Source organism: Hylobates moloch, unplaced genomic scaffold, assembly GCF_009828535.3.
Source record: "Hylobates moloch isolate HMO894 unplaced genomic scaffold, HMol_V3 SCAFFOLD_8, whole genome shotgun sequence".
NCBI classification, from domain to species: Eukaryota; Metazoa; Chordata; class Mammalia; order Primates; family Hylobatidae; genus Hylobates; species Hylobates moloch.
In genome coordinates this window covers 1,953,738-1,970,590 of record NW_026652283.1, presented here as the reverse complement: position 1 = coordinate 1,970,590, position 16,853 = coordinate 1,953,738, and the positions used below count along the sequence as shown (strand labels likewise).

General features: G+C 42.4%; 1 protein-coding gene across 4 annotated transcripts in view; it reads left to right on the top strand.

Moving 5' to 3' along the window:
* DCP1B (decapping mRNA 1B) overlaps positions 1-16,633 on the top strand; it is a 58,335-nt gene extending 41,702 nt beyond the window's left edge. For 3 of the 4 annotated variants that reach the window (XM_032159298.2, XM_032159300.2, XM_058442564.1), the window contains 4 exons: positions 7,116-7,244; positions 9,376-10,242; positions 13,335-13,583; positions 16,405-16,633. In XM_032159298.2, the coding sequence (XP_032015189.1) occupies positions 7,116-7,244; positions 9,376-10,242; positions 13,335-13,583; positions 16,405-16,485 (1,326 nt within the window). In that variant the 3' untranslated portion in view covers positions 16,486-16,633. The remainder of the gene's footprint in view (positions 1-7,115; positions 7,245-9,375; positions 10,243-13,334; positions 13,584-16,404) is intronic. The other variant, XM_058442563.1, reaches the window with a different exon arrangement.
* Positions 16,634-16,853: the final 220 nt, after the last annotated feature.

The window sequence follows — 16,853 nt, the reverse complement described above, 5'->3', positions numbered from 1 at the left end:
TCTTGCCCTGAAAGGACATAAAAATGAAGGTGACTAACTCAGTAGCAGTAAGCATCTATATCACCCAGAGTGTTATTTCTAAATATTACTTCCTTCCAAAAGGTGTCAGGGCTCTTCCAAGAAATTTCTGATTCCAGGTCTGGAATAGTAAAACCAATAGGGTCATGTGAAAGGGCACAGAAATCAGCTTCAAGGACACTCACCAGAGCATCAAATTCTAACATCAACAGGAATGACTACAATGGATTAAAACACATTGAATGTATAAAAATCTATGAGTTCATGGTAATGAGAAAGAGAACAAGCAAACCAAACATATAAAACCAAGCAAAATAATTATTAGTTATCCATTTGAAGGTGCTAAGGTACCAACTCCTTCCTCTGAAAATTGATAATTAATGGGAATGAATTAAGCTTTTATCCTGCCTGCCCTAAAGGGACTATATCTCAGGGTAATCAAACAGCCCTGGTCAATGAGGGAGAGCTCTTCGCTACCAGAGAATTCCAGCTAGTACATGTGGATGGAATAATAGAACTTAAAGACACTCTGCTTGAAATAATTGACTCGGGCAGTGATCATCAGTAATATTAATGTTATGGGAAAGGTTAATAGAAACTTGACAGTGGAAGGATCAGGCTGCCTCCACCTGAACCCCACTGATTATCATCATTAAAAGTTAGATAACCAGATTCTCTGGCTTCCTAATGTGATAAGATATCAAATGTACAGCACCATCTTGAAATATTCTTGTCCAAAGAGTTGATCCTGAATCTCATTAAGCCTTGAGCTCTAACTTTTTAGTTTACAGAAAGTGAAAGTGGGTGGGGAGTGAGGGGAGACCAGGTAGAAAAACAAATTAAATGATGCTATGAGGAAGCAATCAGAAAAATCCTGAATGAAGTGGCACATATAGGCAGTTAGACAAGTTTTCTTTAACATGCCTTTGCCTTGACTGTGAGTTTCTTGAGTACAAAGAACATCCTTTATTCATTTTTATATCCCTTATTGTCTTCAAAGTACTTAGCACATGATGAGTGTTAAATAATGGCTGTTGAATGAAGGAAGGAATAAGAATGTGAATGAGCCACAGTTTAATTATCCTTCTATTGTATGGCCTGGACAGAGATGCCTTAATCTCAGCTTCAGACAGTAACAACTATTTCTGTATTCATTTTGTGTTTTTTTAATTCTTCAAAAGTCATTAAAAAATATATTATGATGACTTGGCAACTAGTTGAATAATTAGTTATACTTTATTATACTATATTATGCACACTAAAGATTAATCTTCAAAAGGTGACGTTTCTGCCCTCTACGAACTTAACGTTCTGTGAAGACAGTGTAACAATGGTAAATAAATAATAAATACAAATATTGAACAGAATTATTTTCCTTTCTTTCCCTCCCTCCTCTCAACACACACATACCTTATATTGTTTCTGTTTTTTATCTTCTATATGTTATAGTGTTTTGACATCTTAAAATCCTTTCTGGCTGGGGAGACTGCCCCTCCTGTGACCAGCCAGTTTTCAGAGACAGCAAAGGGCTTGGCCAGGAGCACGCCTTTAATGTGCACACTAACCAATCCTGAGCCATACATAATCTCGTCTCTGGCCTGTACAATATTCCTCTGCCTTAATCATCCCAGGGCCAGGTACCCAGCAACTGGGGACCACTCATACAGTTTAGAGCCTGCTGGAGTTACTCAGACTGGCCAATCTTAACCTGTTCACCATGCCCTGCCTTGCCTTTCTTGAGGAAATTCAGTAAACGCTCTAGCCTACGCCTTCCGCTTGCTGCTGACACCCTGAGGCTTCCACATGTGGCCCTGTGCAGCGTGGCATGCCTCTTGTCTCCAGGACCTGTGAGTGTAATAAACGTTGTTTTCCTGAGGCTCTCCCGTGTCTCCTCTCCAGCCTCACTTGAGTGACCATCACATAAAAGAACAGCACACACATTCTCTGTCTGTCTCAGAAACACTCATATGCAGTTCTGGAGATTTAATTTAGGCCATCACTTTATACTGTGCCTATGTCTTGGAATATTTTTCCCCTTATTTTATTTACCCTTCAGAATTTACATATCCTTTAAGGCTTAGTAAAAATGACACTTTTTACATGGAGTTTTCCCAGATCTCTTCAAATTAATTATTCTTCCATGTGAACTCAGTCTCTTACTATTTAAAACTTATTTTGTTCTTCCTCATTTATTACATTAAGTCAACTTCTCCCAGTACACTGTAAACTGGTTGAAGTTAAAACAGTGTTCTGTTCATCTTTATGCCCTCACAGATTTGTTATAATGTTGACATGAAGTGCAGACACTTAATTCGTGTATAGAAGGTGCTTTTCTGTAAAAATCAAATACATGTTGTTATATGTGTAATGTCAGTTGCTCCAACTGTGAGATAGATAATAGAGGAAATTATTCTTCTTCCATTAACAGCCAGATGTTGTGATACAGTGTGCCAGGACACCTGCACGATCACGCTACTGTCCTAGTCTACATTTTTCTTGGTTTGTCATTGCCCAGTACAGGAACCCTTGGAGTCTTCAAGCCTTCCCTAAGATGGCCTCAGATTATTCTTCTAACCCTACTACCCTCTACAAATATTTGAAACTCCTGCCAAACAGAATACTCATTTTGCTTCCTGAGAGTGCTTTCATGCCTTTTCTGATACTCTTCCCATCCCTTCTTCACGCATCAAAATATGATCAAGCTTTCAGGGCCTGTTTCAGATGTTCTTTTTCCATCACCTTATTTTTGGCCTGCCTAACTAGGTGTGCATGCACCCTGCTAGCTGCCAGTGCCTTATGTTTGGAAGGAGCATTCCATCGCCTTCCTACATTCGTGTCGTCTCTGCACTCACACACAGATATTTCAGAAAATGTGGAGACCTTGAGTAAAGTGGTTCTGAGATAGAAGAAAGGGGGTGAAATGGAAAGGTAGTGAGAGAGAAGGAAAACAGAATTTTTTCTTCAGAGTTCTTGTTGGGAAGTGAGTCTCCGTTACTTAAAGTGTTCAAGAAGAGATTGAATGGTTACATATTGGTGATGTGATAAAAGAATTTGGCTTGTGTTGGATAAGTATTAAACTAAAAGACTTCTGAAATGCTTTTCAATGTTAGACTTACTTTTTTTGCAGTTTTATTTTTTAAATTATTTTTAATGAAAAATTAAAATCGTATATATTTATGGTATACAACATGATATTTTGATATACATGTGTATTATAGGGTGCCTAAATCAAGCTAATTAACACATGTATTACCTCACATATTTATCATTTTTGTGTGGCAAAAATAGTTAAAATCTACTCTTTTAGCAACTTTCAGTATACAATATGTTACTACTAACTATAGTCATCATGATGTACGATAAATCTCCTGAACTTATTCCTCCTGTCTAATTGAAAGTTTGTATCCTTTGACCAACATCTCCAAAATCCTCCTACCCCCAGCCTCCGGCAACTACTAGCCTGCTGTGCTTCAACGGGTTCAGCCTCTCTGGATGTCATGTAGGAGTGAAATCATGCAGTATTTGCCTTTCTGTGCCTGGTTTATTTCACCTAATATAATGTCCTCCAGGTTCATCCATGTTGTTGGAAATGACCGAATTTCCTTCTTTTTTAAGGCCGAATAGTGTTCCATTGTGTGTATACACCACATTTTCTTCATCCATTCATTCATTGATGGACACTTAGGTTTAGTCCATATATTGGCTATTGTAATGTTGTGGTGAACACAGGAATGCAGCTATTTCTTCAACATACTGATTTCATTTTCCCTGGATATATACCCAGAAATGGGATCTTCGATCATGTGGTAGTTCTATTTCTAAGTTTTTGAGGAGCCAACATGATTTTTTTTTTCTTTTTGAGATGGAGTCTTGCTCTGTCGCCCAGGCTAGAGTGCAGTGGAGCAATCTTGGCTCACGGCAAGCTCCACCTCCTGGGTTCACGCCATTCTCCTACCTCAGCCTCCTGAGTAGCTGGGACTACAGGCACCCTCCACCACGCCTGGCTAATTTTTTGTATTTTTAGTAGAGACGGGGTTTCACCGTGTTAGCCAGGATGGTCTCGATCTGCTGACCTCGTGATCCGCCCGCCTCAGCCTCACAAAGTGCTGGGATTACAGGCGTGAGCCACTGCGCCTGGCCCAACATGCTATTTTCCATAATAGCTATGCTAACTAATATTCCCACCAACAGTATACAGGGATTTCCTTTTCTGTACATCCTTGCCACCACTTACGTTTTGCCTTTTTGATGGTACACGTTCTGCCAGGTTTGAGGTGATATTTCACTGTGGTTTTAATTTGCATTTCCCTGATGATAGTGATGTCAAGCATTTTTCATATACCTGTTGTCCACATGTATGTCTTCTTTTGAAAAATGTCCACTCAGGCCCTTTGTCTATTTTTTGATCAGAACATTTGTTTTCTTTTCTTACTGTTGAGTTGTTTGAGTTCCTTATCTATTTTGGACATTAATCTCTTATCATATGTGTGGTGTGCAGGTATTTTCCTCCGCTCCGTAGCTCATCTCTTCACTCTGTTGTTTCCTTTGCTGTGCAAAAGCCTTTTGGTTGGATGTAATCCCGTTTGTCTGTTGCTTTTGTTGCCTATCCTTAGGGTCACATCAAAAAAATCATTGCCCAGACCGATGTTAGGGAGCTTTTCTCCTGTTTTCTTCCAGTAGGTTTATAGTTTCAGGCCTTATGTTTAAGTCTCTCTAGAATTCTTAAATTTGTGAACATCCCAAGAAGTGGAAGTAGGAAAAATGTCGAGCTGTCAGTATATATGATATTGGTAAAGTGAAGTCTGTCTAGTTTACAGGAGGTTAATAAAATAATTTGAAAACTTATTTTGGCCGAAATTTTGTGCATTCTCTTTTGAGAAATAACTTTCTGTGAATCTGCTTTAAAGTAGAAAAGATGTTAATTTGCATTTCATCTCTTTTTATCTCCGCCCTATTCAATTTCTTGTTGAGATGCAAGTGAACAGTAAAATAACCAAATTTTAGTAAGAACAAGAGCCAGGACCAGAAATGATCTACAGGCTGCATAGTTAGTTAGGCTTGGAGTATTCAGAAGTGGACTGTTTGTGTTTTGTGGTTTAAGACAAGAATTAATGGCTCTTTTCTGGATATAGCTGTGAGTTATTTATGAAATTATAGAAATTTTTTTTGTTGAATGATAAAATTCAAAAGAATATAAAAAGAAAAATCACCAATAATCCTATAACCCAAAGATAGAAACTTTTTACACTTTTACTGTATTTTGTTTCAGACATCTCTCTTGGCATAAATACATACGTTTATGTATGTATGTGTTTGTGTGTGATTAAAATTGGTTTATATGACATACTTTTTGAGGTTTTATTGTATTTTAACCTCAGCATCCAATAGAGGAAGTTTCTGAAGTTTTAAGGAAATGCCTCAGGTTCTCTGTGAAGAATCCATTATATACTTTTTCAAAAACTGTTTTTTCCCCCAGGATTTTAAAGATATTTAGGTCGGGAAAAGCATAGAAAATTAAACAACAGGAAAATGAGCTACAAACTACTGAGGTGGATGATTAGTTCTGAGCACTCTGATAAGAGGGAGCAATTGTTACATAAAAGCAAGGCTTTGTAGGTAGACAGTTGTAGTGACACAGAAAACAGCTTCTGGAGATAACATTTTAACTAGGAAAAGCTATCAGAGTTACGCATGTCAACAGACAAAGCATCCTCTTAGCCCATATGGATATGGACATAGGGAAGCTGGGAAAAATCTGCTTTTCTTTGCCGGAAATTCAGTGTTTCTGAACACAGAAAAAGAAGAAATACAGAAAGGGTCATTCAAAGAAAGTAAGCATTCACGTTCTTTTAAATAGCAAGGCTTTTCATGCCAAAATTGTGTCAGGGATTATATGTTAGCCTGTATTCTTGTCTTATCTTGGTTATCCGTGGCTTGGGAAAGCCAGGCCAGTTGGTCCATGCCGCCATGCCATCATTCACCTAAGAAGAATTGGAAATAACACTTTATGACTTACAAGGTGATTTCGCATCCCACATAATACTTGTGCCAAATATACAAATTATTGATAGAATGCCTGGAGGAAAAGAATCTTTTGTATGGTTAACCTCACATACAGTGCATACAGTGGTAATAGATGCCACACCCCTAGATGGTTGGATTAGAAAACACACATTGATAACTGTAAACACATTGGATTAGAAATGCTGGTTCCTGAGGGACAAGATCGTGTTTAGATTTCATTTCATGTCAGGTGTGGAATCTTTTGGGGCCTGAGGCCTTGGCTGTACAGTGGAAACTAATGATGCTTCAGAGAGTCTGTAGTACAGAAAGCAGCATTTTATATTGTTTTATTTAGTGTTTTAGCAAACTAGACAGCAGTATCATTGCCATGCTCTTTTTGTTATGAATCCTACTGTGTTAGCAATTGCATGGTTGGTTAGATTAATGTATGATAATGAGTCAGTGTTGGAAATGATGAGATTTGTCTCTTGTCTCTTTCTCTACAAAATTCTAATTTGTAGTAAGTGGCTCAGAATGCTCAGATTTGAATTACTCTGTTTATGCAAGAAGTCATTTATTAAATAAAGATGATGTTAGTAATTTTTAAATCAGTGGTTTGAGTCAGCTTTTTGGTTTGTAGACCAAAAAAGGTTTAGTTGCTTTGATGAAATGTACTCAACTACTCTCCAATTTTAAGTCAACTGCTTAAATTGTCCATACATGTTATTTAAGGAATGGTTTCTATATTTGTTTATCATTGAAAGGCATTAGACTATATATATTTAAATGTATAGTCAATATATTAAGCACAGAGCCTTTCAATTATACAGGTGTCTTAAGAACCCCTGGTCCTGGAGGCTGGTATTGTTAGTAATATTTAGAGCACTGAATTGTCCAACTAAGAAAAGTTAAATTTGAACTTGATTTATACTCAAACATAGCTCTTAGAGAAATTTAAGGGGTTTTCCTTTGTGCATGAAAATCTATGAAAAACACAGTCATCTACCAATTAGATAAGAAGTAAAAAGGTAGTCTTTTAAAAAGACTAAAGCTTTTCTAAGCCAAAAATGAGGTGATTTTTTTTTCTATTTCAGTGTAAAACCTGTTCTGAGCCAAAAAAGATAACCAGTTCCTCTGCCATCTATGACAATCCAAATCTCATCAAACCAATTCCAGTGAAACCCAGTGAAAGCCAGCAACAGCGTATACCTCAGCCCAGCCAGGTACGGAGTCCTCTGCGTGTCATACTCAGTGTGTCTCTAGAATTCTTAGAGAACTTTGACCTAGAATATAGTCAGGGGAGGGCCTGGTGGTGTTGAAGAATGCTTTCAGATAAACCCAAGAAAGTGGGATTTCAAAATACAGATTTTTTCATTATTAATAACTTACTCTTTCTAGAAGAGGGTTAAAGTTTTTACTTTTGGCATATACCACATTTTGTGCTAATCTCTTGTGAACTTGAACTCCTTAAAAGATAATGTATTTTTTAAAAAACAACAAGCCAGCGCAGTGGCTCAAGCCTGTAATCCCAGCACTTTGGGAGGCCGAGGCGAGAGGATCACTTGGGGCCAGAAGTTTGAGAGCAGCCTGGGCAACATAGTGAGACTCCATCTCTACAAGAAAATTAGCCAGGCATGATGGCGTGCACCTACAGTGCTAGCTGCTCTGGAGGCTGAGGCGGGAGGATCCCTTGAGCTTAGGAGTTTGAGGCTACAGTGAGCTATGGGATGCGCCACTGCACTCCAGCCTGGGCAAGAAAGCAAGACCATGTCTCAGAAAACAAAAACAAACAAAAAAGCACCCTAGAAAACTAGTAACATTGTCAGAGATGACAGAAACATTACCCATTGGGTCCATATTCTTCTGGGGTGGGTGGTTTCCCAAGGCCACCTGGGAGAACAACAACCAAGGAAACAAAATTGATTTGAACACTTCTGAGCACCTCCTCTGTGCCGGATGCAGTGCTAGCACTATAGACTGGGGTAGCTGCTGCAGAGAGCTCAGAGTCCAAAGGAGTGGTATAAAATTCCTCTTTAGACGTGATGACTTGTCACTGTATTTGCAATCTAAATGAGAAATATTACAGCAGCTTTTGTATTAGTATAGATATATACTTCAGAATAGTACAGCAATGACAAAAATTGTCAATCTGTAGGTCCCATTAATGATTGTAAATATAATATTGCTGTGTCATTTTATCACGACTATGACTAATTAAAAAGATTTTCTTAAAGGAATTAGTTTAAATCAATTTTGAAAATGAACATGGAGCCAAAAGACATAAAGACTAGTAATGAAAATCTTATATTGAATTTTTAAAGAAAAGAAGTCCTTTCTAATTTTTTAGCTTTCTTTTTATTGCTTGTTTTATGGAAAGTTTTTATTATATTTTAATAGCGAGACCTGAATATGTTGACTTTAAAATGAAGCTCGTGGTTTTTTTTCCTTTCCTCTTTTTTTTTGAAACAGGTTTCATTCCTGTTACCCAGGCTGGAGTGCAGTGGCACCATCTCAGCCTCACTGCAACCTCTGTCTCCTGGGCTCAAGCGATCCTCCCACCTCAGCCTCCCAAGTAGCTGGGACTACAGGCGTGTGCTGCCACATCTGGCAATTTCTGTATTTTTTGTAGAGATGGGGTTTTGCCATGTTGCCCAGGCTGATCTTGAACTCCTTAGCTCAAGCAGTCTGCCTGCCTTGGCCTCCCAAAGTGCAGGAATTACAGGCATGAGCCACTGTGCCTGGCCTCGTGTTTTCTCAGTGCAACAATGCAGAAAGCAACAGAAGTAAAGAGCAGGAAGGAAGCAGCTTTGTAACTGGCTGGGCCAAGGTAGATTTTATGTATGCAAGGACTTTTTAAATCCTACCAGTACATATTTGAAAGGATCAAGTTAGATTAAAAGTCTTCCATTTCTTTCCAGCCCTAGATTTCCATACTTCTGTGAAAAACTACTAGAAATTCTGAAATGCTTATATTCCTTTGTATTCTCATATTACTCTGCAGGCTTAGATGGGCTTCCTATTGAACAGATCGTTTATTTTTTTAGTGCATATAATTTCCTACCAAGGTGGTTCCCAATCTGTGAAACCCCAGGCCCTTGAAGATCTTATACCTGTTTTATCAGTCAACAGATACTAAAATATAATAACTGTTTTGGGGGTGCAAGGGGAGCATGCTGTGAAAATTTTTGACATTAAAAAGGGGGTCTCATTTTTCAAGTTTATTATAAGTTTTTCATTCTCTCTAATCAATCCTTTATAAATAGAATAAGTCATCAGATAAGTTATGTTTCATAGCACTTCCTCATATAACCAAATTGTTTGTAGACTCATGTCAGATATCTTTATTTTTTCCAGACCTTAGACCCTGAACCCCAACACTTATCCTTGACAGCTCTGTTTGGGAAGCAGGACAAAGCTACATGTCAGGAAACTGTGGAGCCTGGGCAGACTCTCCACCAGCAGCAGCAGCAGCAGCAGCAAGAGAAGCTTCCAACTAGGCAGGGGGTTGTGCGCTCCCTGTCCTATGAGGAACCCAAAAGACACTCACCCCCCATTGAGAAGCAGCTCTGTCCAGCCATTCAGAAACTCATGGTCAGGAGCGCAGACCTCCACCCATTGTCAGAGCTGCCTGAAAACCGGCCTTGTGAAAATGGCAGTACCCATTCTACGGGAGAATTTTTTACAGGACCTGTCCAGCCAGGGTCTCCTCACAACATTGGGACTTCTCGTGGTGTACAAAATGCTTCCAGAACTCAGAACCTGTTTGAGAAACTTCAGAGTACCCCAGGGGCAGCAAACAAGTGTGACCCTAGTACACCAGCACCTGCCAGCTCAGCTGCCTTGAACCGCAGCAGAGCTCCCACTTCTGTCACCCCTGTGGCTCCAGGAAAGGGTCTGGCTCAGCCACCACAGGCCTATTTCAATGGCTCCCTTCCACCTCAGACAGTAGGACATCAGGCTCACGGAAGAGAACAGTCCACACTCCCAAGACAAACACTCCCCATCTCTGGTAATCAGACTGGCAGTTCTGGAGTGATCTCCCCTCAAGAGTTACTGAAGAAGCTTCAGATTGTGCAGCAGGAGCAGCAGCTGCATGCCTCTAACCGGCCAGCCTTGGCCGCTAAGTTTCCTGTGCTCACTCGGAGCTCTGGAACAGGGAAACCCTTGGAATCCTGGATCAACAAGACATCCAGCACAGAACAGCAGACTCCTCTTTTCCAGGTAAATATGTACCAGGGGCAAAATAAAACAGCCTGGGCAGCATAGCAAGACCCTGTCCCTACAGAAAAAAAAAAAAAAAACGTAGCCAGGCTGGGTGTCACACGCCTATAGCCCCAGCTACTGAGGAGGCTGAGGTGGGAGGATCCCTTGAGTTCAAGAGGCAGAGGTTACAGTGAGCCATGATCGTGCCACTGCATTCCAGCCTGGGTGACAGAGCGAGACCCTGTCTGTTAAGAAAAAAAAAAGACAATGAAAAAGGTATTACTATAATGCAGTGAAATGTAGAGTCCACTTCTGTGCTCTGGGGACCAATGTGTCACATACATTTCTGTTTGGAGCACGATGCCAGAAGCCACCTCTATGCATCTTGATTGCCTGAACTTTCTACCTGGAAGGAGAATCTTCACTTTGGTTAACAATCTGAGAACTTCCCCCCACCTTTTTGAGAGCATTTACTTGTAGAGTTAAATCTTCATAATATTAGGAGGTCTGAAGACCAACACAGACATGGGAGAAAACCGTAATTTCTGACTGTAGGAACTTAGTATGGTCTGCCTTGAAATCGATCTGGAATGCCAAGCATCTGACCTCCTCTTGTTTTTCAGTCCACAGTAGATTATTGCTTATTCACTTATTTAGTAAATATTTTTGAGCACTTACTACATGTCAGGCATTGTCTAAATGTGAGTACGTGATAATGAAGAAAACAGACTCCTTACCCACAGCCCATGCTGTAGGTTCTTGAAATAAACAAAAAACAGCCTATTTCCTCCTTAAAGGTGCAGCCAGTTTTTATCTTTCTCTGTATTGTCAGTATAGCCTACTGTAGATCAGGAGAGGTAGGCATGCCACCCACCTCCACCCCCCACACAAACTGCCAGAGAGGGAAAATATGACAGTTTTTAGAAAGATTTTGTCCTTTAGGGAAGATGCTTCTCCATGTCCATCACTGACTTGGGACAGTGACGAAACCACAAGCTATTGATCATCTGCCTGTGGGTAACATCTGGAGATCTGACACTGAATTGTTTTCCCTTTGGATTGGAACACATTCACTGAAAGTACATTGGGTTTAAAAATTGGAAAGTTCTCCCTGTGTATCACATATATCATCACTGGCCCTTTGTCATGTTTTGTTTTGTACCTTTTTTTTGTTTTTTGAGACAGAGTTTCACTCTTGTCGCCCAGGCTGGAGTACAATGATGCGATCTCGGCTCACTGCAACCTCCACCTCCTGGGTTCAAGTGATTCTGCTGCCTCAGCCTCCCGAGTAGCAGGGATTACAGGCACCTGCCACCACACCCGGCTAATTTTGTATTTTTTTAGTAGAGACAGGGTGTCACCATGTTGGCCAGGCTGGTCTCGAACTCCTGACCTCAGGTGATCCACCCACCTCGGGCTCCCAAAGTGCTGGGATTATAGTCGTGAGCCACTGCACCTGACCTGTTATGTAACTTATAACAGTTTCTCAAAAATCTTTCACTTTTGGCTGGGCATGGTGACTCGTGCCTGTAATCCCAGCACTTTGGGAGGTTAAGATGGGAGAATCACTTGAACCCAGGAGTTTCAGACCAGCCTGGGCAACATAGTGAGACCCTGTCTTTACAAGAATTTTTTGTTTTTAATTAGCCGGGTATGCTGGCACACCACTGTGGTCCCAGCTACTTGGGAGGCTGAAGTGGGAAGATTGCTTGAGCCGAAGAGGTTGAGGCTGCAGTCAGCCATGTTCGCACCACTGCACTCCAGCCTGGGCAGTAGAGTGAGACCTTGTCTCAAAACAAAAAATTCAGTTTTTTGAAAACAAAGATCTTAGGCATGTACCAAAAGTCTTTGTGAGCCCCTGAGTCAAAGTGTTCTCATTTATTATTTATTAACATCCTAAATCTGAGTACCGACTGCTATAGAAACAATATTTATAACTCCCACTCCCCCTCATTTCAGTGTTATTGTCCCTCTTTTAAAAATGTCTGCTTTTTTCCTCTTTGATTATTTAGAATTAGAAGCATGGGGTGAATATAGTCTGACTTAAATTTCTGATGTACAACTCCTTTGACTTTTCAGTACTCACAAATATCAAGAGCCGAGTGAGAAAGGCAAGCATTTCAGCAGCCCACGCTGTGCTCAGAATGCTTGACTCCTCCTGCGGGAGCATCACTGCTCAGCACCGCTCCTCGAAATGTCATGTAGGGACAAGTTAAAAGAAACAGCCTGCCTTCCTCTAGGCCAACTTTTGCTCAAAGAGACGCTAAGGGATTGATTATAAAATTACAGCAACTTCTAGCTTGCTGGCCTCCGTGCCTCCCTCTTAGGAGTTCTTTTGGGGAGTTCGGAGGCTGATAAATAACATTCTTTTTCTTCCCTGAGTTAGAAGCAAATGCTAGCTGTAGGAGTCAGTCAGATAAGGATCAAAATGTCACTTGCATAACTGAAAGGGCTGTTAGAAAACTTGGTTTCAGGTCTGTTTGCCAAGGGAGTTAGACTCAACAGACAGGCTCTGGCAGGGCTGAGCAACAGGCAGCCCGGGTCAGCCCAAGCACATTAGCCGCGGAAGCTGAAGATGAGGGCTTTCTGCAGGCAGGCAGATCCTGTCAGGGAAGGACCCAGAAGGGGGAACCCACACGTCACTCTCCCTCCCAATGAGAAGTCAGTGAGGCCGCAGGAGGGGCGGAGAGTTGCCTCCTGTGCTCCGGGGTCAGGAGGGGAAATGGATAGGCCCCTAACAAGGGTGGCAGCTCACATAGGTTGTGAGACCTTTAGGTCAGGGTCACGGACAGCCAGGTCTAAAGAAAAGGTCAGTAGTCCTAAATGCACTTGCCGAATACTGGTAGCCTGAAAAATAAGCTATCACCCAGAGGCCAAGCTTCATATGCAGTGGGAACAGCACTCACCACAGCAGTCGATGCCAGAGCTGCCCAGTGATGCTGAAGGAAGGTGCATGGAGTAGTGGGGCAAGAATCAGTTTCCCGTGAACTTTTCTCAGCTAGGGAAGCCGTGGACAGGGAATGCTTAGACCACCCGCATCTGCCGCTGCAAGCTGTCATGCCGTGAGCTGCTCCTGAACCGCGCTCTCTGTGTGTATTTGCTGTGAGCAGGTCATCTCACCTCAGCGCATCCCTGCTACAGCAGCTCCTTCTCTGCTCATGTCCCCCATGGTGTTTGCACGACCCACCTCCATCCCGTCAAAGGATAGGGAGAGCGGCTTCTTGCCTGTGGGAGGCCAGGAGCCACCTGCTGCTGCCACCAGCCTCCTCCTGCCCATACAGAGCCCGGAGCCCTCCGTGATCACCAGCAGCCCACTCACCAAGCCCCAGCTCCGGGAGGCACTGCTGTACCTCATTCAGGTAAGCAGCACGTTGTTTCCCTTTGCACCTGACCACGCCCGTTGGCCTCCTGGCTGCAACTATGAGATAAAGACTCAGCCGAGGCCTGCTTAGCTTCCGTGAGAATAACAGGTGTGTGTAACGACTCATCCTGACCCCAGCGGCTTCTGTGCTCAGTTAGCTAGGTGTTATTTATAATACCAAGTGTGGCTTTGGGTGTCTCAGCTCTTCAAGGATTTTGTAATTTGAAGGACTGTCTAAGGCCTCCACGCCATCACCTGTCAGAAGAGAAGGAAGCATATGCTGGGGATTAAGCAGTCCCTGAGAGGACCCTGGGTGCTGGGGGCCCAGACAGAAAACTCACCATTGGGAAGTAGAGGTGGGAGCCGTCTTGGGCAAGGGGCCGTCTGTTGAGTGGGGAACAGGCCACTGGGTAAGCGGAAAACAGGGAGGGAAGCAAATAATGGCCATGGCTGCTACAGGTATGTTTTACAAGTCATGTTGAAACCTGCTCATTAGGACGGGATGGAGTGACAGGACTCCTTGTGAGCTGCTAGCCTCACTTGCCTATGAAATTATGAAATAATGAGTGCTGTAATAGCTAACACTCCACAGAGCGGGTGCCGGGCCCTATTTTAAGTGCTACACACAAGCATATTAACTCATTCACTCCTTACACAACAACCCTGTTATTTTTCCCATTCTACAGACAAGGAAACTGAGGCTGAGCAACTGGCCTGAGGCACAGAGCTCGTACATAAGCAGGGCTGGGATGCCCCAGCCTGGCCCCCGAGTGTCCCTTCGCACGTACTCTCCCATGGGCCATGTTCACCACATGAATGTTAGCAGGGACCAGCCTCGGGAGACCATTCAGCACAGGTGCCCTAGCAAAGCACACCCAAAAAAATCAATGGCAGTCCTTGAAAAGTGGAACATTTGTAGCCAGACAGACTTCAGACACCCCAGTTAACATATTTAGGTAGATGATCTTTAAGAGTATCTTTTTGGTAGATAATCTTTAAGAAAACTTTTGTGGTACTCTGCTTAAGCATCAGATGGCCTTTAGAGAGCAGGCCAGCCCTTCTGCAGTTGTCTTATCCTACTTAAAAAGACAGTGGTCTCAATTAGTGCAACATTTAAAAAAACGTTTCATGTTGGCCGGGCACAGTGACTGCTCACGCCTGTAATCCCAGCACTTTGGGAAGCCAAGGTGGGAGCATTGCTTGAGGCCAGGAGTTCAAGACCAGCCTGAGCAACATAGCGAGACTCCAAAAGAAGGAAACATGTTTGAGGGAGAATGAAAGGAATGGGGCTAGAAGTCAGCAGAAGCATAATAACAATCAGAGATAAATACGGTCAACAGCAAATGATTGAGCCCTACTAATTCATAAGTAAATATCAGGATAAAAATATTTGCCACCTTTTAAAGCTATTCATAGTAAGCTCATGAGGAATTAGACATCTGCGAACCTCTTTACTTTGAGCCAGTTTCTTCAGTTGGAATCTGAAAGATCCACATGTGTTCTGGCCGATTCCCTTCACATTGTCTTGAGACTCTGTTACTCCAGAGTAGTTGCTGAACATGGCGCGTTAGAAATTACATTCCCCTTCCCTCCACTCTCTGCATGCATTTTACTTCTTCCCGTGTACCACACCTCGTGTTCCCAGTCACTCAAGCAGTCTGTGTTTAGTCTCTGCCTCTTGTTAGGACACAATCTCATGCAGAGGAGCTTTGTGACTACTTTGCAGGAAAAAGAGGGAGAACATCACTGTCTTCATTGCATGAGAATGATGCTAAATCTGTGTGGGGTGCCAAGAGGGAATGAAGGGGGAATGTGAAGTGTGGGTGAATTACTAACACTGTAAAGAATTTGGGTGGGAGGGAGAAGTCTCTAGAATTAAAACATGAGGAAAACCACTGATTAGACTGTGATTCTCACTCCTTAGCCAGGCAAAAGAGCCCAGAGATTACCAGTCTTACTCCTGCCCACTTGCCAAGGCTAGAAACTTTCCATAACTTATGGGAAGACCGATATTAGCTTTGATGAAGTACTGATGAAGCATATTGCAAGTAAAATCCTAGGTAATGCCCAAAACAAAGTAGACACATTGTAGGTGACTTGGAGGGCCTTTAAGAACCACGGTGGCTCATGCCTGTAATCCCAACACTTAGGAAGGCCAAAGTGGGAGGCTTACTTGAGCCCAGGAGTTCAAGACCACCCTGAGCAACATAGTGAGACCCTGTCTTAATAAAAAACTTGAAAAGCCAGGCATGGTAGCACGCACTTGTAGCCCTAGCTACTCTGGAGGCTGAGGTGGGAGGATCGCTTGAACCCATGAGGTTGAGGCTGCAGTGAGCTATGATGGCGCTACTGCACTTTAGCTTGGGTGACAGAGTGAGACCCAGTCTGAAAAACCCAAAAAACAAGAAACAAAAAAACACACCACAGCAATCTCTTAACCAAACTTTGAGACCACTGACTTGGATCATGTCCTCCTAACTCCTCTGTCTGCTGGGGCTTCGTGTCTTTTCATGCAGCAGACCCAGGCTGTTCTTGAGTAAACCTTGCCCCGTGCTGCCATGTGTCCGGGCTGCCCATCTGTGCTGCATGTAACGAGCTCTTGCTGCTGTGCATACTGACCATGGAAAACCATCAGCTCTGTCCGGCCTTGCCTTCAACCCCACTTAACATTCACACATGCAATTAAAAACCACCAGCTGTTAGACAGGGAGAGATGAGCGTCTCAGTATCCAAAGGCCAGTTCAGCTGTAAGACAGAGGAAGCCTTTTGTGTCTGCCAACCAAGTAACATTCTCTTGGGTCTTTCGATTTGTTTTCCAGAACGATGACAACTTCTTAAATATAATCTATGAAGCCTATCTCTTCAGCATGACTCAAGCAGCCATGAAAAAGACTATGTGACAGCAAGGCCTTTTAAAACTGATTTTCAGGGTCCTTCTAGAACTCCGGCACAAGGTTCCTTCATGTTGAGTGTTGTTTCCTTCAATGTTTCTGCCTTTTTTTTAAAAAAAAAAGTATGTGTAATACGAAGTAAAATGTTTCAGACTTTTTTTTTTATACTCAAGTGTTTTTTTATTATTATTATGCTTTAAGTTCTGGGATACATGTACAGAACATGCAGGTTCGTTACATAGGTATACACGTGCCATGGTGGTTTGCTGCACCCATCAACCCATCATCTACATTAGGTATTTCTCCTAATGCTCTTCCTCCCCTAGTCCCCCACCCCGCGACAGACCCCAGTGTGTGATGTTCCCCCCCTATGTCCA